Source organism: Rhodamnia argentea, chromosome 3, assembly GCF_020921035.1.
Source record: "Rhodamnia argentea isolate NSW1041297 chromosome 3, ASM2092103v1, whole genome shotgun sequence".
Classification (NCBI taxonomy): Eukaryota; Viridiplantae; Streptophyta; class Magnoliopsida; order Myrtales; family Myrtaceae; genus Rhodamnia; species Rhodamnia argentea.
Window position 1 is genome coordinate 19655881 of NC_063152.1, and position 19013 is coordinate 19674893.

Sequence of the window (19013 nt, forward strand, 5' to 3'; positions counted from 1 at the left end):
TCCTTTATCTTTCTCCCCTTAAAGCTAATGAATTGTGCTGACAAAACGGGCTTGTCGATCCATATTTTCACTCACATTTGCCGGATTGAGCTTAAAATGGGTCGCTCCAATTTTATGAATGGACTAAATCGGGTCGTAATAGAAAACAAATACCAACTGAAAAATGGATGTAAATGGATTTGACTCGGATCCATCATAGTGCTTGTTAACCGGTAAAATTTGCTAGCAAGTTGGTTAACAAGTATTATGTGAAGCATAGGCCAGCAACGCAAGAGTCGAAATCTCGACGACTCATTTCATGCACAAGTGATTACTATCCGAGCCTAATCGAAAGAAGCCATTTGAAAATGAAGTGGAGTTCACCTTCCCCACTACCATCCCCCAAGTTGAGAGAAAATTTTTTTTTTCCCTCATTCCAAGAAATACCCTCAAATGGAAAAGCAAGTTCTTGTGGTTGTGGGCACCACGAGCATGAAAGTACGCTAGCGGGTGAACGAAAAAGAAAGCATGATGAAATCTAGAGAAAATGGGTTGACATGAATTAAATACGTCGATTTGAGTTGCTCCATTTTCGATTCACTCGATCCCCACCCGACAGATTCATCCGATAGGACTAGACTAATATTCGGATCACTTTTGTTATCCTCTTTCATTCTCTTCAAATCCCTCCAACCAAGCATCTAATACGCTTTTGAATCAATCGTTATACATAGAATCGAAGCATTGATGACGAATCTCATTTCCATTTGATTCTTCGTTTGCATTTTCCTCCCGACTAACTGAGCAATTAAGTCACTTCCTATCTTGACCATAGCTTATTAATAATTTCGATTAGATCCCTCATAAGTGTTGATTTGCATATAATTTGAGCTATATAATCGTTTCCTGAATTATTAATGTGTCTTTTAGCCGTTTCATATGTGAGTCATTCCACCCAAATGTATCGATCTATTACGTTCTTCCTAAATTAATCATAAAATGTCTTTAATCTTTCCTAATGAAACCCCTTGACACGTAAAGACGAAGGGACAACGTAGACACTTAATGACAAATCGAGGAGTCGCTTCTTCAAAGAGGTCACCACCTTGCACGAGCAGCTTCCTCTAAGATGTTATTCTATCCAATCAACTAATTCAAGCGATCAAACATAGCCTCAATAGTAATTTTTTTTTTGTGGTTAAATAGCAAAATTAAATAGGGCTAATGCCACAAAAAATCCTAAATAGACACATCCATGCTACATTTACCCAAAACAAAATTTTGTCACAAAAGCTGTCAAATTGGTACACTCATACCACATTTACTTCAAACTAATTTTTGCATCATAAAAAAACCCAAAACTAGTATATTCGTGCTGCATTTACCCCAAACTAGACACCCTTACCATATTCATCCTAGATTGTGGTAAATTTTTTGGGTAAATGTGGCATGGAAGTATCACTTTAGGGTAAATGTGACAAGTGCGTACCATATTTTTATTTTTAGAAAATCGTTGAGTCCCGAATAAACAAAATTAACCCGACATTTGTTTTTCCGGTTCAATTGAGGCCTAATCCTAAATACCTAAAGGAAAAAAAAATGAAAAAAGAATTCCACAAAGGGGAACACTAAACATTTTTCTCTTTGGGAACATTAGAATGAATTAAACCAATTTTTCTTGATCAAAGTAAAATCTTGTCCAAATTAACAACCTCACATTTAACACCTAATAATCAAATTTTAACTGTTCCCAAACTAAATATATGAAATCCAACGGCAGTGGTTGAAGCGGTGCTCGTGCGAGAGGCCAAGAGAGTCGGGACAGGGGAAGAAAAGCGTGAATTCAATCATCACTCATGCCTCGGGGAGCCTAGAAGTCGGAGCGGTTGTCGGAGCGTAGCTTGTGGTGATAAGAGTTGCGGCCTTGATGGTCGAGGAGGTGGGCATGCGGGAAGGTTGAGAGCGTCGAGAGTTGAGACAGAGGAGGAATAGGCGTGAAGATGAACTTGTAGAAGAAAGAAGATGAAAGTAAAAACCCTAGGGCAACGTTTCTTTAAAAATATGTAAGTTTGTCTAATTCCAATTTACATGTATTTTTGAATACTAGTCGATTTTAGTTAGAGAAAAATTACCAAAAAAGTCCTAAATATCATGTCAATTTCATCATAAATATTTGTTTTACCAATTTAGTCCTAAATTTTGCATTTGTGCTAATACAATTAGTTTAGCCGATCGGCGCCGGCGTAGATAATTTTTAATAATAATTTAATATTTTTCAAAATTTTTCACTATTTTTTAATAACTTTTTGTCTCCTTTTTTTTTCTCTCTTTTGACTAGCATGCGAACGAGGGCTCACGTCCCTTGCCCAGGGGCCAACAAGGGCTCATGGCCATTGTTCAAATTTGCTAAGGGCTCGTAGGCCCTCACCCATTACCAGTGGAGGTCTTTGGTGGCCTCCTGCTGCCCTTACCAAAAAAAAGGAAAAATAAAAATAAAAAATGATAGGAAAAAGGTTATTAAAAATATAAAAAAATAATTTAAAAATATTAAAAAATATGAAAAATTTATTAAATTATCCATGTTAGCATTGGCTTGCCAAATGGACTGAATTGACATAAATACAAAAAGTTTATGAATGAATTGGCATAATTGCAATAAGTTTATGACCTTTTTGATAATTTTCTCTTATAATTAGGGTGTACTTTCTTCTTGTCTAATTTTGATAAGGGTTATCAACTATTGAAATTCATCTGAATTATTCTTTTTCATGTTATTTTTTTTTATGTCAGATGACTAACAATTGAATAATGAGTTTTAACTAAAGGGTTTGAGATTCATTTTCTTTAAATATGGACTTTTTTGTCTAAATCCAATATAAATACATTCATGGATTTCCAGTAGATTTTAATCAGTGCTATCTGCTGTTTTCCTCTCACAAGGCATATTGTTCTTCCACTTCATTCTTTACTTGTTTCATCAGCCTAACAATATCCAATAGTAAACCTCGATTGAAGGATTCAAGTTTCATTTAAGTTTGTACTTTTTGCCTAAAACTCTACTTCATTTGGAATAGGGCTAATTATTATTTTATTTTCTCATAAAAATTAATTTTTTCCAATTATTCGTTTTCCTCGTTACATTTGTTCATTCATTTAAATGAACAGTTAGTTTAATTAAATGATTCAAGAATCCTTTCTTTTGGGCGTCTTTCTTTTTGTGTGTGTCTAATTCAAATGTAGAATGCAATCCCTCAATCTCTACTTGATTTCAACTGGGGTTTTCATTCATAAAGATTGTTTTTTTTTTTACCACATAACAACCTTCCGGAAATTTTTTTTTGCACCCCTACTTTCTACTTCAATTTTCATTGTTTTCTTTTTTTTTTTGTAGTTTTATATGCATTATTTCCTCATTTTTTGTGCATTAGTGGAAGAACTATAAATTTAACGTAGTCGAGGGTAGCATCCAGCTTGACCAATTTCTCGGAGCAAAGATTTATCCAATGTGCATGTGTCGTTAATTTTTTGACAAGGAATAATTAATTGAATTCTGCAGTAATTGTACTTGTGCCAAATTGTGTTCGTCATCTGATACTAATTTGCTATCTTTTGATTTATTTATGTATATTCAAACTTATCAAGCAAGAAGACAAGGATTTGGTTACGGGGAAAGTAGTTCATTAGTGGCACCCATTATCTAAATCATCGATTTTAAACAAGTGATGTCTCCAAATTTTTCAAAAATCTCTTACGTAAGTGAATATTTCTGTTCGCAAGCTTAAAAAATAATAGTACTTGATACAACACCGGTAAACATACGAAATTTTTCCATATCCATTATTTCAAATTTTATAGATCTTTATAGGAAGATTATTCATGATATAACTTTTTAATTAAAAAAAAAAAGAAATAGCACAAACAATAATGCGTATTTACTATTCTGCCACTAGTTTGAGTGAATAATTTGAAAACGCAATTTTTTTCAAAATTCCAGTTTTTTTTTTCTGGTAAGATAAATTCCTTTTTTTTCGGATAAATTCCATTTTTCGAGATAAATTCTATTAAAAAAAATATAAATTCCATTAGCTGTGCAAAGAAAGAAAGAAAGAAAGAAAGATAAATTCCATTTGGGACCCCAAAAACAGAACCCGCATAAAGCGCCGCGTCGTGTGGGGACCACGACGTTCTTCTCCTTTTCAGAAAAACCCTCAGCCGGAAGCTGTTTGGCCACCACGCGCGTCTTCAGCGTTGGAGATACACGAATCTCCTCAACGAACCGCCCCCTATTAAATTTAAAATCTAAAAAAAAACAAAAATAAAAAGGGACGCTCTCTTCCCTTCTCTGAACTCTCAACAGTCACAGTCCCCGGTCACGGCAACGCCGCTAGCGAGCAGCCAATAGCGAAGTCTCGCTTGCTTTTCTCTCTCGGTGCCGATTCTCCCTCCGCCGCTCGCCGCCGCGTACCGATTCGATAACCTCCAACCTCCGGCGAAGTCTCTCCATGCGCATTCCTCCGTAATCGCAAAGGTAGAAACTCTCTCTCTCTCTCTCTCTCTCTCTCTCTCTCTCTTCACTCGGCAGTCAGCACCTTCCCCTTCAGTTTTTTCTTCCACGCCTTTTCTCGAACCTATACGCCTTTAGGTTTCTCCATCGGTCATGAACTTGAACGGATGTGCTATTTTCGGTTCCAAATGGTTCATCGCGACGGTTCACGAATGCGCTCGACATTGTCGGAGACAATCGATAGATTTCTCTGCAATTCCTCCTGTTTTTATGCGTTGTTTCGACGGAGAGTCGAGTTTTGTGTTCGTTTGTCTGAATATATTGGCGGAGGAGAGTAGTCGGACTTGATGTCCGTGCTTGACCGTGGTGTGAGTTGTTTCTCTGCAAGTATCATTTTGTGCGAATCGCTTATTGCTCATCGCGTCTGCAGGAATTCATGCATGGGAAGCTCAGGGGCTGCAACTCCGGAGGGGAAGAAGACAACGGTCTCACCAAAAGCTGTTATATACCAGAAATATGGAAGCAGGGCTTCATATGAAGTGGAGGAAGTTCAGGATTTTGTTCAGAATGGGTGTCCTGGACTGTGCATTCCACAAAAGGGCCCTTGTCTCTATCGCTGCCGGCTGAACCTTCCTGAACTTTCCATTCTCTCTGGAACTTTCAGAAAAAAGAAGGATGCTGAGCAAGCTGCTGCTGAGATGGCTCTTCAGAAGGTTGTCCGATTCGCACTACTATTTCTTATTTGATAACATTGTCTGCAATGGCCTCGTGCTACTTTACCCTGTGGACATTTGATGTTTAGTGTGACGTGATTTTAAGTGTGGTTGAGCTTTAAAAAGTTCGTTTTAGTGTCGTTTATCGCTAATTGCATTCTTTGTTTGTCTAATCTCAATGAGATTACATTGGAATTCTTGTTTCTCTTGTTATTCACGAATCGCTTTAAGAATATGTGTGGATTGTTCATATTAAGGAAAGCCAATGTTAGCTTTTTCATGGCATGTCATTTCTACCTTGGTTTGGTGTTGTCTCTGGCAGGATGTAAAGTGTGCTAGCTTTCATCCCTTGGTATCCCTACACCAGCAATTTCTGTTGTAAAAAGCTGTTCTTTGAACTAGATATGCATGTTTTGTGTAGTCTCTCTATGCTTTTTATGTAGTAACAGAATTCCGTTGAAATGCTATTTGAAACTGGATGTAATTACCACTCCTGCAGCTGGGTTTACGATGGAGATCAATGTGGATGCTTTTAAGAGTACCCTCTGTTCTGTACTATTTTATCTAGAAATATATAATCAGAAGCAGCCTTACAAAGTATAATATGGTTTCTGTTAGGAATGATCCTAGCACAAACTTTTAGGTTTTCTGTACATTATAATGGAAAACAAATGATGGTGTTAAGATGTGATTATTTCCACAAAATATGGTCTGGATATATGTGCCCAGAAAGATAGTGGAATCCAGAGACAGAGTAAAGGCTTCCTCATTGCATCTGACTGAGTTAATCATCATTCTCAGGTTGTCAATATCCAGGTGTTAAGTGTATTTATGAAACAGAGGAGCTTGAATCCCTTGAAATCATTGATTAGTTAACACTCAGACATGAAATTATAACTAGACTTTGCACTGATCCTCATTAGGAGAGAGATCTTTACTTTGGAACATTAGCTGAAACAGTTGATTAGTGGCCGACCAACAATTCAGGTGCCATCTGCCAAATTAGTTTGTCTTGTGGAATTTATGCCCCATCATCTGACTAGTTGTCTAAGGGTGATCATGAAGTTTGCTAATTTTGTCTTACAAAGTTGAGTTGAATGTAGCATGGGCATTGGAAATGGGTTTGCCAGTGATGTGTTGTCTGGGTAGTAGTGGAGGGTCCCACATACATATTTGAGAGCCATGGTTTTGGGTGCACTTTCCATATAAGTGGGATGAGGAAGTTCTAATTTTCCTTCCTCTTTGTGTTACACCTTCTGTTCGAGATTTGGTGTTATTGAAATCAGTCTCTTCTTTTGTGAGTTTCTTTCTAATTAATTTGTGCCTTGTTCTGCAGCTGGGTATTCATCCGTTAACGCACAATGCCGATGTACGTGATGCAGGGGAAGATTTAGTTTCTCGGGTTGCGTATTTATTCTCAAATGAGGTTTGTAACCTTCCAACATTCATTAGTGCCTCAAATAAGCTAATTAGAAGGTGGCAATATGTCATTTCAGCATTGCTGCATTAAAAACATGTCGTTAGGAATAGCTTTTTGTACATGAATTGTCTATTTAATCCCTTTGCAGCTTTTATATTATCTGAAGATTCTTGGATTGTTGTTGCTGATCATTGGCAATCATTCGAGCTTGGAGCCGTGATTTTAGTTGCATGATGAATTTTATTGCAGTATCCTTAATGACCTGATTTTAACCAGGAAAAGGAAAACAACTTATTGTCCTTCTAGGTTAATCACGTGGTGGGGAGGGTGGGTTAGGGGGCAATCATCCTAAATCAACTGGTAGTATGTATGTTATAGTTCCACAATTTTGTTGGGCTGTGGAACCTATTTGCTCATTCTTGGCACCAAATACATTCTTTTGACAACCTGTTCATTATGATACAGTTCCTTGCATCACAACATCCGCTGAGTTGTCACTTTAGAGCTTCTTTAAGCCGGGAAGGTTATCTCTATGGTTCAGTTCCTGTTTCTGTGATTGCTGTCTATGATGGGAAGATCAGTACTTTATGTAAACTAATTGATCCTATGGTGGAGTCAAATCCCTCTTTGGCAATCTCCTTTGTTCTGAGAGCTGCTGCAACATTACCTACCCTCATTACTGCTACTGAAGGACAGCTTTGGATTCGGAGGCAAAATCCATACCCTCCTGAGGTTATAGAGCCATTGTTAGTTGAACAACCTTCCACCCTTGGTGGTGTATGCGTTCAGGCCTTATTAATTCCAAGTTCATTGAATGAGGATGTCAAGCCTGTAACTTTAAATGTTTGCTCGTCCAACTACTACCTGGATGTCATTGCACAAAAGCTTGGTGAGCTTGATGCTTCTAAGATCCTAGTCTCACGGTAAGTGCAATCTCCTTGTTCCTCACACCCTGCCTATGCCCCACTTAAAAACAAAGGAAGGAAAGAAGGAGGGGGGTTGTTCCTTGAAATATCATGTCATTTGATAATTCTTGATGTACTGAAGTTGTATATTTTCTGGTGGACAGTCCTATAGGAAAAGCTTCTTCCGAGACAAGGTTGTATTTTGTTGCTTCCGACTTGCAGTTTGTGGAGCCAACATCAGATCTGAATGGAAAGAAACTTGATATTTTTGAAGGCTCTATGAATACTAGGGCTAGTTATTTAGCTGGTCAAGGGGTATATGGTGGTGCAATTCTGGCATCAATTGGATATACATGGAAGTCCAAAGACCTTTTTCACGAAGATGTATTCTTGAAGTTATATTACAGGTACTGCAGGCGAGCAAAGTTTTCTTTGCCAAAAACAAATTTAGCACAGTTTTAGTTTAAATGCTAAAGTCGCTTAGGAAGTATTTTCTCACTTTTGCTAAGTTAAGGCAAATAGCTTCTAGAGTAATATGAAGCTTGCATCATTCATTCTTTGCAACTCCCTAATGCTTATGCAATACATTTCGTAATTGCTTGTCCAGAATGCTCATTTACAAGACACCAAGTGGACCTTACAAGTTGTATAGAGAGTCAACAATTGCTGCAGAGTTGCCGGTTGTTTTCACAATAAAAAGTAACTGGAGGGGTACTTTCCCAAAGGAAATTCTCTGTACATTCTGTCGTCAGCATCGATTGTCTGAACCTGTCTTCGCTATTTCAAGATATCCTGTAAAAGCACTGTCTGACTTGTCTGGATCACAAAAGAAGCTGAAAGTTACAGAATCAACAGAGGACACAGGGCAAACAAATGAAAATGCTGCTAATCATGGTGACGATGAAACTGTGGAATCAGTGAGCCACTTCAGATGTGAAGTAAAAGTATTGTCAAAGCTACAGGATCTGTTATTGCAGTGTTCTCCCAAAGATTTTTACAGGAAGGAGACTGATTGTATCCAGAATGCTTCTCTAAAAGTTCTCTCCTGGTTGAGTTCATATTTTCAGGATTTTAATATGCCTTTGGAGAAGCTTAATTCGTTAGCTGATGCACTTGACATTAAGGTTAACACCCAACATTTATTTAAGGAATTTAAGTTCTGCTCCACCATGTACCTCAACCAGCAAAGAACAATTAAAGCCAACAACTGCATTGATGGTCCACAAGCCACAGAAGAACATGAACACTATCTGCTAAGGATAGAAGGGCCAGAATCAGGCATCTGTCCATCTAATGGGTCCTTGGCATGCATATGTTATTCTGCATGTTTGGTGACAGAAGTTGGGCATACAAAGGAACTGATTGAAAGTTCTCATGAATTTGAATTTGAGATGGGGTCCAGAGCAGTTAATCCTCATGTTGAAACAGCTGTGGCTCAGATGTCTGTTGGTCAGTCTGCATTTTACTTGGTAGATTTGCCCTCTCAAGAGCTAATTTTGGCTGCTGCTAATGATTCTGCAAGGGCGCTTTCGTTAATTAACTCAAGTCAGTTGCTCTTCTTTTTATCTCATGAATACAGCCTGGTTGAATTGTAGTCATGTCACTTGACATGATATTGTTTCTTTTCCTCATCATGGTTCATGATTGCTTCGTTGGACAAAGAACCACATTTTTAAGATATGTTGTACTTAGTTCATTAACCTTTGAATTTCAAGAAATCAACTGGAATTTTTTTTTTTTTTGGTTCTAAACAGCTGTTTGACATAAGGATCTTGAACTTCATTCTGTTGCAGTTTTTTCCACTCCTTTGCTGCTTTTCATATGATGATGATTGGGTCTCACATTTCATCCAGTGTTCTTGATGTTACAGATATGTGCAGCTTGGAATACTGCATCATCTTATTGGGATTTTTGTATGCTAATGATTGGGTCTTGCATTTTGTGCATTGTTCTTGATGTTACAGATATGTGTGGCTTGGAATACTGTATAACCTTATTGAAGGTGACAGAGCCTCTGGAGGACAGGATGGAGCAGGCCCTTTTTAGCCCTCCTCTTTCAAAGCAACGGGTTGATTATGCTGTGGAACACATAAAGAAATCTGGTGCAACTACTTTGGTACCTGTTCAATTCACATTGTCTCAGCTCAAAACTGTCTAATTTTGGAATGACAGTAGATATTTAGATTCTCAGCTTGCTTTTGCAGGTTGATTTTGGTTGTGGCTCCGGAAGTTTGCTGGAATCCCTGTTGGACTATCCGACCTCGCTGAGAAAGATTGTGGGTGTTGACCTCTCACTCAAGAGTCTTAGTCGTGCAGCAAAGGTTTCTTCTTTTTTCTTTTGTAATTTTAAAGCACATTTCTTTTCGAGTTCTTTTACAAAGACAGTTTTTTAAGTGTGAGAGGGATGTTGTGAATAAACCTACTTCCATTCACAATCCACTAGCTAGTTAAATAAAATATCTGAAAAAAAAAGTTAAATAAAATAAAACTGTGCAGAATCTAGTCTACACGGGATGGTAGTGAACCATCTAATTATTTACATGATGACAGGAGTTAGGTAGATTTGCACTTGCGACTCTGAGATATGGAAACTTAGGATTTCGCGTGCTCATCTACTTACATAGAGAAAGAGTATCTTCTTCATGTCTTTCGTAAATTTCAAACGTATACGGGGACTAATCCAGGAAAAAGATCACTTTTAGTGTCAAAAGTTGTGTACGGAGATCACTTTGGTGCCAAAAGTTTCAATCGGATGATTTAAGCGCCAAGTTTTTTGAAAAAACGAGCGTTTCGGTGTCAAGTCCGATTTGCTCCGCCGGAAATCCGACGTGGCAATATTTTACTATTATTTGAAGCTGACGTGGCTCCGGTGAGGTCTCGTCAACAATTAAAAAAGGTAAAAATAGAAAAAAAAATACTAAAAATAAAAATACAAACTTAATTAGTTTACAAAAATAAAAAATCAAAATTGTGTTTTGAAAATAAATTGAAAAATTAGGTTAAAAATTTAAAAAAAAGTAAAAAATTAAAAAACAAATAAAAAGCTTGCAGGTGGCGAGGGCTGTGCGTGGTTCTCTACCCAATTTTTTTTTAAAAGATTTTAAGGTTTTTTGTTAAATTTTTTAAGCTTATTTTTAATTTTATTTTAAATAAAGTTTGTATTTTAAATGAATTTAATTTTTAGTTAATTTTAAATTTGAATTTTATTTATTTTAATTTACGTTAAAGTGCAAAAGTCCCCGTGGCAGCCCATGCGGATTTATTTATTTATTTATAAAATGTTATTTTTCATTAAAAAATAATTATTAATGACAAGTGGCAATTTTAGTTGGAAATTCTCACCGGAGGCACCAAAGTGATCCTTTTGTCTCCGACTTGGTACTAAAGTGATCCGGTTGAAACTTTTAGCACAAAAGTAAGCTTTGTACACAACATTTGGCACTAAAAGTGTCCTTTTGCCACTAATCCGAATGGGTATTTAACCAACAATAAATAATTGGGCCTTTTCTTCTCTATATAGGGTAGGCTATGCAGATCTTTTATGTTGTTGCCTTTTGCATATCTAAGTACTCGAGGGTCAAAATTTTTTCTGAAGCATTTGTTCATGCATTTTTAGGTGAAGTTGTGGCTACTGTTCATCTAGATCTTCGTCATAAAGCCTCTCTTCTTACTTAGGGCTGCTGATGTGCAATTGTGCATTGTTTCATGTGTACCAGGAGAAAATTCTGAGTGTAGCTACATGGATTCAGGTTGTTTCAGATAAGCTAATGATCAGATTCATGGTTAATTTGAAACAGGATTCGATACCTTTTCTTTAGAATTTTCTAATTCCAAAAAGTTGTTGTGAAGTTGATGATTATACAACTTAAATTGATCTTTCTACTGAATATGCGTATAATTTTTGTTTTCCTTTTCTTTTATGCCTGAATTAGACCTGTCATAAATACAACAAAAATCTGACCATTCAATTTGTTTATGCAAATATTCCTCTGTAATTGCTAGAAGAAGTGACAAAATTGGATCACTTCACGATCCACAAAATTACAATGCTGGTACTGCTATTGTGTGCTGTTATTTCATTTCTGGCAAGCTATCCCCCCATATGACTATAATCTTTGAATCCTCCAGTTTCCACAAGTCTATTTTCATCCACTATGCTGTCAATTTCCACTTGCAACACAAACCGTCATTTCATCCTGGAGGTTGCGCCTAACTGATTTGCTTTTCTTAACACATGCAACACCTTTCAAATGAAATGCTTCCTCTCATTTTTCAAAACTTTTTATATCCTTTTTTTTTTCATACTAATTCAGCCAGCATAGGAGAATTTTTTAGTTCTTCTTATCAGTTAACCATACCAGATGGCACTTTTTTGCTCTCTGTTGATGACTTGTCTTTTGAAGGGTTTTTCTCTTCCATTATTGTAGGTATTGCACTCGAAGTTAAGCAAAAGTTTAGATGCTGACATGCCATGCAAAAGCATCCAGTCTGCAACACTTTATGACGGATCAATCATTGTCTTCGATTCTCGTATGTGTGGTTTTGACATTGGCACTTGCCTGGAGGTATGACCTAATTCTTTGTTCTCCTTGTATAACCACAATAGTCTTTCCTGTTGCATTCACTATTTTGAGTTCAATATTTTCTACATTCATTTACTTTCTCTGCACTTTACATCTTCTCTGTTGCTGATGTTGCAAAGTAATGCCATAGTCAATTTATGATGGAGATATGACTTAATGATGGTTAATTTCCTCATTCCGAAGACATTCTGTTTTTCCAGTAGCTAATTGAAGTTGCATGTGAGGAGATGAGGTGAGGAGAAACAGAGAGAGAATTCAACTGAAAAAGCTCCATGCCAAGATGCATATTCTTTTCATTTGCATACGTCAGTTTTGGGAAATAACCATTTTGACTCTGTCCCCCAGAACGTATCTTAGTTGGATGTCGATCTTACAGAAGTTCCTCTTTAACTTAATCTGCATCCTACATTTGTTCTAGAAGCTAGATGCATATCTTCGACTCATCTCTTCCATTCATATCCAAAGTTCTTACATCTTGACCTTTCATTTTTCTTCTAAAATTGAGCAAGCATGACACTTTCTGCGTCTTGTTTTCTTCCTTTGTAGAACTTCTACTATTTTTTCATTAGTGCCTCTTCTTACATTAAACGTGTATATAATTGGTTTTTGTCTTTGACTAGAAAATTAAAGCTGGCATTGGTGTTTCTGTGCCGTAATTATTTTAGTTAAATAAGGAGTATCAAATGGATCAAGTGAGGGTTGTTGCTGACTTTGATGGTATGATCAGTACATGTTTATCAATTGTTTCAAATCTTTGAGCGCTAGCATAAACTGCTTATTAAATAGGTTACATGATGCGATATCTATGAAATGTGTAGTTAATTAATCTGACGAGTTTTCATGACTATGTGACTGACCTGTGTAATGCAACATGTGAGTTCTTATCTTTACATGGTTTTTCTTTGAAAGAAGAGGAATATATCTACATGCCTATAAGTTCTTGTAGTGCACACATATCATGTTATACAAATTTAACTTTTAAAAGAGTAAATGATCCGAATGAGAAATAAACAGAGGTTAGAAAAGCGAATACATGATTTACTACACTTTATCACTGTGTCACTAGATGGATCCTCTAACTCCCAGTCCTAAAAGCCCAGTATTTCAAGGTCTCCCTTCTCGATTCGGGTTTTCAGCCTAGTTGTTATTGTTTGTATTATTTTGACCAAAAAAAAAAATTATTGTTCGTATTACTATCAACTGAACATGGTGAACTCAAGGTCCAGAAGTACTTAAATCCAATCCATCGTCACCTCTGAAAGTTGGTCGCCCTCAGGTAATCGAGCCACTTAAGTAGCACTTGAATACTTAAAAGGGTCTTGACTGCACACGCCAGAAGCAGAAGCAATGTCTTGAACATAGTCAGATTTTGATGGGTTTTAGAAATGAGTTGGTACTTGCAAGTACTTACAAAAGATTGTGGCCTGCGGATTCTGTCATCTGTTACTTAATTTTCAGTGGGTTTCATGATTTATGTTTCATTGTTGTTCATTATCTGTACTGTCTTTGAGTTTGTTAGAAGTTCACAAACAATAGATGTCAACGTTGAAGGTTTGAGTGCTTTTGCTCTTCGGACAGTAGCATGCTATTACATGCAGAGAGAAACATATTTTTGCTCTGTAGGAGCTTCAGTGCTCGATGTAATTATTATCTGCAACTTGCATTGAAATACTTCAGGTGATCGAGCACATGGAGGAAGATCAGGCATCTTTATTTGGAGACCTTGTGCTGAGCTCATTTCGGCCCAGTGTTCTGATTGTGTCCACACCAAACTATGAATACAATGTCATACTCCAGAAATCTGACCTGCCAAGCCAAGAGGAGGCACCAGACGGGAAAGGGCAGTCAGAGTCCTGTAGATTCCGCAACCATGATCACAAGTTTGAGTGGACCAGAGAGCAATTTGGCTCCTGGGCGAGGAACTTGGCCTCTAGGAACAACTACAGTGTTGAGTTTAGCGGGGTCGGTGGTTCTGCTGACCATGAACCTGGGTTTGCTTCACAGATCGCTCTTTTCAAACGATTGCCGCAGCTAGACGAGCGTTTGGAGGATGGGGAATCTGTTCATCTGTACAATGTTATTTGGGAATGGAGTAACCACGAGACAACCAAATCTTTTGATTGATGGGTTCATAGATTCTGTACAGATTTTGATTGGACCGAACGAGGCCTCAGATAGAATGGACAGAGAACTCCTGAGGGAAACTATTGGGTATAGGTGGCATAGATTTTGTTTTCGGGGGATGAATCAGGTTATAGAATTGTACATGGTTGATGGTTCAAAAGGGCACCGTTACGATACTCATTAAGGTAAAAAAGAGACGGAATCGGAAGATTTTAATTGCTGGTTCTGGTTCTTCTTTCATCAGCAATAGCAGAGTCTCACTTCATGTTATAGAGAACGGACAACCATTGATTCATTGGTACTCTTTAAATAGGACAAGCACAGGCACATTCAAACAGGTCAGACAGCATTTTCCATAGTTCACCGTTTTATCAGTTTTTTTTTTAGCTGCTCTGCTGTGCTGTGTGAGGAGTGACAGGGGCAGGAGAGGTGATTGTACATGCATATTACAGGAATTATAGGGACCCTATCCCGCAGAGAAGGAACTCAACAATTTCTCGACCGAGATTCGTTTACATAAACCTCTCGCCGGTCTTTGTGAGCGAGATGTGAACTCTGGGAGTGCAAATTTCTCCTTCAACGGCCAAGCAGTGGTCAAAAGGAGAATTTAGTGAAACCGCTCATCATCGGCCCCTGTGATTCGTTTACAAACGATTATTGACACATTCAAGCGGGCACATAGACGGGGGTTAATCGCACAAGCATAGGATGAGAGATGTAAATCTTTTCTTGCTTCTGTGGTCGGATTTGATCCGGCAATAGTGCAGACTCGAAAAAAGGAGAGGAGGCTTTTTAAATTTCTAGGAAGAGCAAAAACTGCAGCAATTGGTGGGCGCAGTTGGCAACAAGTCTTCAGAATAGGCACGCAAAGGGCTTAGAACAGTCATAGGCACAAAGTATCTTTTGCAAGGTAAGTGTTCTTTAGCTACAGCTGAAGTTTCGTTAGGCTGTCAATTCAAGCTTTTATTTCCTTGTATTGATGCCAAGAAGCATTCAAACAACCAAAAAGGCACTGAATCAGATATGAAGAACTGATGATGAAAGATCAAATAGAAGCATAGATGTCGTGCGGATATGCTCTCGGTTTTCTTACGACTGGAACCCCTGAGGATTCTTAGAGCAATTATGAGCCTTACAGGTAGCCCGAAATTGAATGAAACGAATGGGAATGAATTAGGAAGAACATATAAAAGAATATAAAATGCGCAGTCTGTACCCCTTGCTAGCCGTGTACCGTGTGTTCTCTCCCCTGAGATCTCATAAAATATCAGGCTGATGAACTCCCACTCTTTATTCATCTCTGGCTGCAGATTCACCGTTTCCCTCTTTGTCTCATGCTAATTGCCAAATCTGGGTCCGTAAACAGAGGGTTTTGCCTCTCCTCCGCTCCTCCCGCTTGGCAATCTTTCAAACTCTCGACAGTGAGGGATGAACTTTCTTTGTCATTTGCTCGAGACCAAGCCTCGTGGATTTGCAAGACGTACTCCAAGTGCCACAGAACCTCTCCCATGGTCGGTCGGCTCCTCCCCTCGTCAGCAAGACACTTCTCTGCTATCTCCCCAAACTTCTTCATCGACTCTGATGAATATTGTCCAATGAGACGTGGATCAATGATGGTATCCAGCGATCTCTGCCGTTGCCATCGTAAAGCCCATTCCGCAAGATTTATCTGATCCTTTGGTAAGCTTGGATTTATGACAGCCCGAGCACAGATGACTTCAAATAGAACGACGCCGAAAGAGTATACGTCGGACTTTTGTGTCAATTGCTGTCGCCGAAAGTATTCAGGATCGAGATATCCGAAGCTCCCTTTCACTGCAGTGCTGACATGGGTATGTTCCAGGGCAGGACCTATTTTGGACAATCCGAAATCGGACATCTTCGCCACGAATTTTTCGTCGAGTAGAATGTTAGTTGTCTTGACATCCCTATGGATTATTCCTCGGTCGGCTCCAGTATGGAGGTAATGCAGTCCTCGAGCAGCTCCTATGCAGACCTCCAGTCGCTGCCTCCAACTCAACGGTGGAAGAGCACTGCCAAAGAGATGGCTTCTCAGAGTTCCGTTGGCCATATACTCGTACACCAAAATCATCTCGTTTTGTTCTTCGCAGAACCCAATCATGGAGACCAGATGCCTATGCCTCAGTTTCGAAAGCATCTCGATCTCCGTCTCGAACTCGGTGAGGCCTTGCTGCGACTGAGGATGGGCACGCTTAATGGCGGCGAGCGTGCCATCTTCAATTTTGCCTCTGTACACCTTTCCGAAGCCCCCTACTCCGATGACCATTTTCTCATCGAAATTCTTTGTTGCTGCTCTAATTTCTGCTACTGTAAATCGCTTCCCCATTCTCATCGAGGCCACAGACCCATTCTGTTTCTTGGTTCCCGCTGCTTCCTTGGCATTAGTGGTTGTATTCAATATGGCCCCATGAAGGAAGAGCGGCCGCCACCCAGGAGCGTTATTTTTACTTCCGATCTCACTTCTCCGCCTTTTCCTCAGAAGGAAGATGACGGTAGCTACTAATGCAAGGATCAGTACAGAGCCTATACCAGCTCCAATTCCAACCAAGAGAACACGAGCTTTCGGGTTGTTTGTCTTGTTTTCAGCTGAATTGAATGTTCCTACATAGGCAAGATTTCCATTTCGGCTCAGCTTATATATCTCCAGACCGTTTAAGAGAGCATCAGTTCCGGATGCACCAGTGGCCGTGTCAGGCCCGAGCTGAATCCACAACGTGTTTGACGACACTGCATCCAAATAGTCCTGGTGATATGCTTTGTTCTTCCCTCCGGCTCGGGCGTAGATATCAAAGTTATCGGCCGCAGTCCTGTTGTTCACGTAGATTCTGAAGTTTCTCTGGTTAGGCTGTCCAAAGAGCAGCTCGCAGAAATGTAACCGGACCAGGTACTCAAAACCCGGATCCACCGCAAGTTTCCACGACATATTGAACCTCTTCTCAAGAACTTGGGTGTTGGACATAGTTCTTGCTGTTTCATACACAAGAAGGGGAGCTGCGGAAGAGTCATTCGAAGAAGCATAAGTGATATTGGAATCGTTTTTCATTTGAGAGCCAGCATCGACATTGGTCATGTAGCTAGTATCAACCTCCCATGTCCTCCAGAGATCCGGATCTTGACTGGGTTTGATCTGAGACCCCCCAACATTCAACCTGTACATTGTTTCCATACCTCGTCCGCTCAGATTCAGATTCACAATATTCCCTCCGACTTTAGTGATTGCACCCGCAAATAGGTCATCCTCTGAAACCACCAGTTCTAGTCCATTTATGAACCCGAATGACCCTTTTGATGGAAGAAACTCGATGACGAGCTCGTTCGAACTGATGGAGAGGAAAAACTCTTTGATCAGATAGGACGAACCATTGCTTTCCGAACTCAGCAAGTCCGGGTTCTTGGTTGCGATATCACCCGGAACACTGTATTGCGACAGCAGTTCCAAACCGTTCGCTGCAACGCTGAACTCAGATCCGTTTGCATTATAATGATCGAAGGTGAATGGGCACAAATGAAGCCGAACAAAATAGTCCCCTTGAACTCCTTGAAAGGTATAGTTCAATCCACCTGTGAAAATACGGGCAGATCCGTAGAGTGGACCTAAAGAAGTATTCCTGCTCAGCGCTGCGGTGGTGTCCGCCGCCGCAGCTGAACTAAGGGTAAGATTATTGTTAGCAGCCAAGTCACCAACCCATCTCCTGCCATCCACATCAAAACTAGAATTTGTGCCACAATTTATCAGGACAGTCTTCAACTGGACTTCACCAGTTCCAACCATTGAACAAAAGGACACTACATATAGCAAGACCAAAGTTGCTAACTTTCCCATCTGCATTCCCTCAAAAACCCACTAGCAACAATCTCTCAAATCCAAAAAAACCGAACGGAGTGACCCAACAACGATGATGTTCAGCAGCACAAGAAAGATTCACAAAACTCCAGTGATTGAGAAAATTTCAAAAATTATCTCCCCAATGCACAAAACTCTACATACCCAGGATGACGATTCTTATCAAAAAGGCCTCACTTTGAAGTGAAGTCTGTCATCAAAGCCCAAACGGGCATTGGTCCGAATTCCATCTCTTCGACTCTAACCTGTCGGGCCCAACATTGTGGGAAAGATGAGACACCCCCGCCTGCAACTTTTTCCTTCTGGGGATGACTGAACTTACTTCTTCAAATGGGCAGACCCAAATCGCCCCACAGATCTGAACTTCTACAGAGCCAGCAAAAAAAGGGAAAAAAGCAACATGGAGAAGAATGATTTGAACAAGACTATCGATGTGGCGGAGAAAGTTGAGAGCTTCAGCTGTAAGCACACGAGACCGCCATGGAGAGAGGTGGATAATATCTTGGAAAATGACAGGCGAAGGACAACGCTTTCGGTGGAGTACAGAAACCGAAGGTCCCGGAATGGCAATAGGATGGAGAAGCTGATCCCAAGTTTCTTTTGCTTTGGTATGAAGCTGCTTCCCATAAAATTGAAAGAGAAGTGGAAAAGAACGCAGCATCAAATTTACTTCCTTGTCATCAATGATCACTCACTACTGTTATGTAACTCCTAAGACATCTGGCATTTACAGCTGTGTCTTTTCTTTTTGACTTTTTTCCCCATTTGAAAATGCTCATGACTTAGGTTTGAGAAATTTCTATGTCACAACATTTCTAAAGTCGCTAATTACATTTTTTTACTCTGATCGCGCCTTCGAAACTCTTTTGATCCCGAAACTTTTTCGGATGAATTCTCGTTACTTTATCATTGGTCGAATG

At 39.2% G+C, this 19013-nt stretch overlaps 2 protein-coding genes across 4 annotated transcripts; one reads left to right on the forward strand and one right to left on the reverse strand.

Moving 5' to 3' along the window:
* Positions 1–4156: 4156 nt before the first annotated feature.
* On the reverse strand, positions 4157–18724 carry LOC115754328 (probable receptor-like protein kinase At1g30570). Of its 2 annotated transcripts, XR_007197781.1 has the most exons (2): positions 15331–18724; positions 4157–4168 (listed from the first exon to the last, which is right to left on the reverse strand). XR_007197781.1 is itself a non-coding variant. In XM_048275895.1 (1 exon), exon 1 carries the CDS (start codon positions 18076–18078, stop codon positions 15541–15543), a length of 2538 nt encoding a protein of 845 aa, XP_048131852.1. In that variant the 5' UTR covers positions 18079–18724; the 3' UTR covers positions 15313–15540. The 2 variants fall into 2 exon arrangements, 1 of the variants encoding a protein (XP_048131852.1); XM_048275895.1 differs by lacking the exon at positions 4157–4168 and having other exon boundaries at positions 15313–18724.
* On the forward strand, positions 4311–14449 carry LOC115754327 (small RNA 2'-O-methyltransferase). Of its 2 annotated transcripts, XM_048275894.1 has the most exons (11): positions 4311–4507; positions 4914–5196; positions 6533–6622; positions 7082–7539; positions 7686–7928; positions 8129–9066; positions 9392–9417; positions 9512–9637; positions 9726–9842; positions 11949–12086; positions 13782–14449. In XM_048275894.1, the coding sequence occupies exons 2-11, from the start codon at positions 4924–4926 to the stop codon at positions 14226–14228; spliced, it is 2856 nt and encodes a 951-aa protein (XP_048131851.1). In that variant the 5' UTR covers positions 4311–4507; positions 4914–4923; the 3' UTR covers positions 14229–14449. The 2 variants fall into 2 exon arrangements, with proteins under 2 accessions (XP_048131851.1, XP_030549179.2); XM_030693319.2 differs by lacking the exon at positions 9392–9417 and having other exon boundaries at positions 9486–9637.
* Positions 18725–19013: the final 289 nt, after the last annotated feature.

Coding starts and splice junctions, on each gene's coding strand:
- LOC115754328 (XM_048275895.1), bottom strand. CDS start 18,078: ATGCAGATGGGAAAGTTAGCAACTTTGGTCTTGCTATATGTAGTGTCC.
- LOC115754327 (XM_048275894.1), top strand. CDS start 4,924: ATGGGAAGCTCAGGGGCTGCAACTCCGGAGGGGAAGAAGACAACGGTC. Junction 7,929..8,128: donor TTCTTGAAGTTATATTACAG/GTACTGCAGGCG, acceptor TTGCTTGTCCAG/AATGCTCATTTACAAGACAC. Junction 9,638..9,725: donor AATCTGGTGCAACTACTTTG/GTACCTGTTCAA, acceptor TTGCTTTTGCAG/GTTGATTTTGGTTGTGGCTC.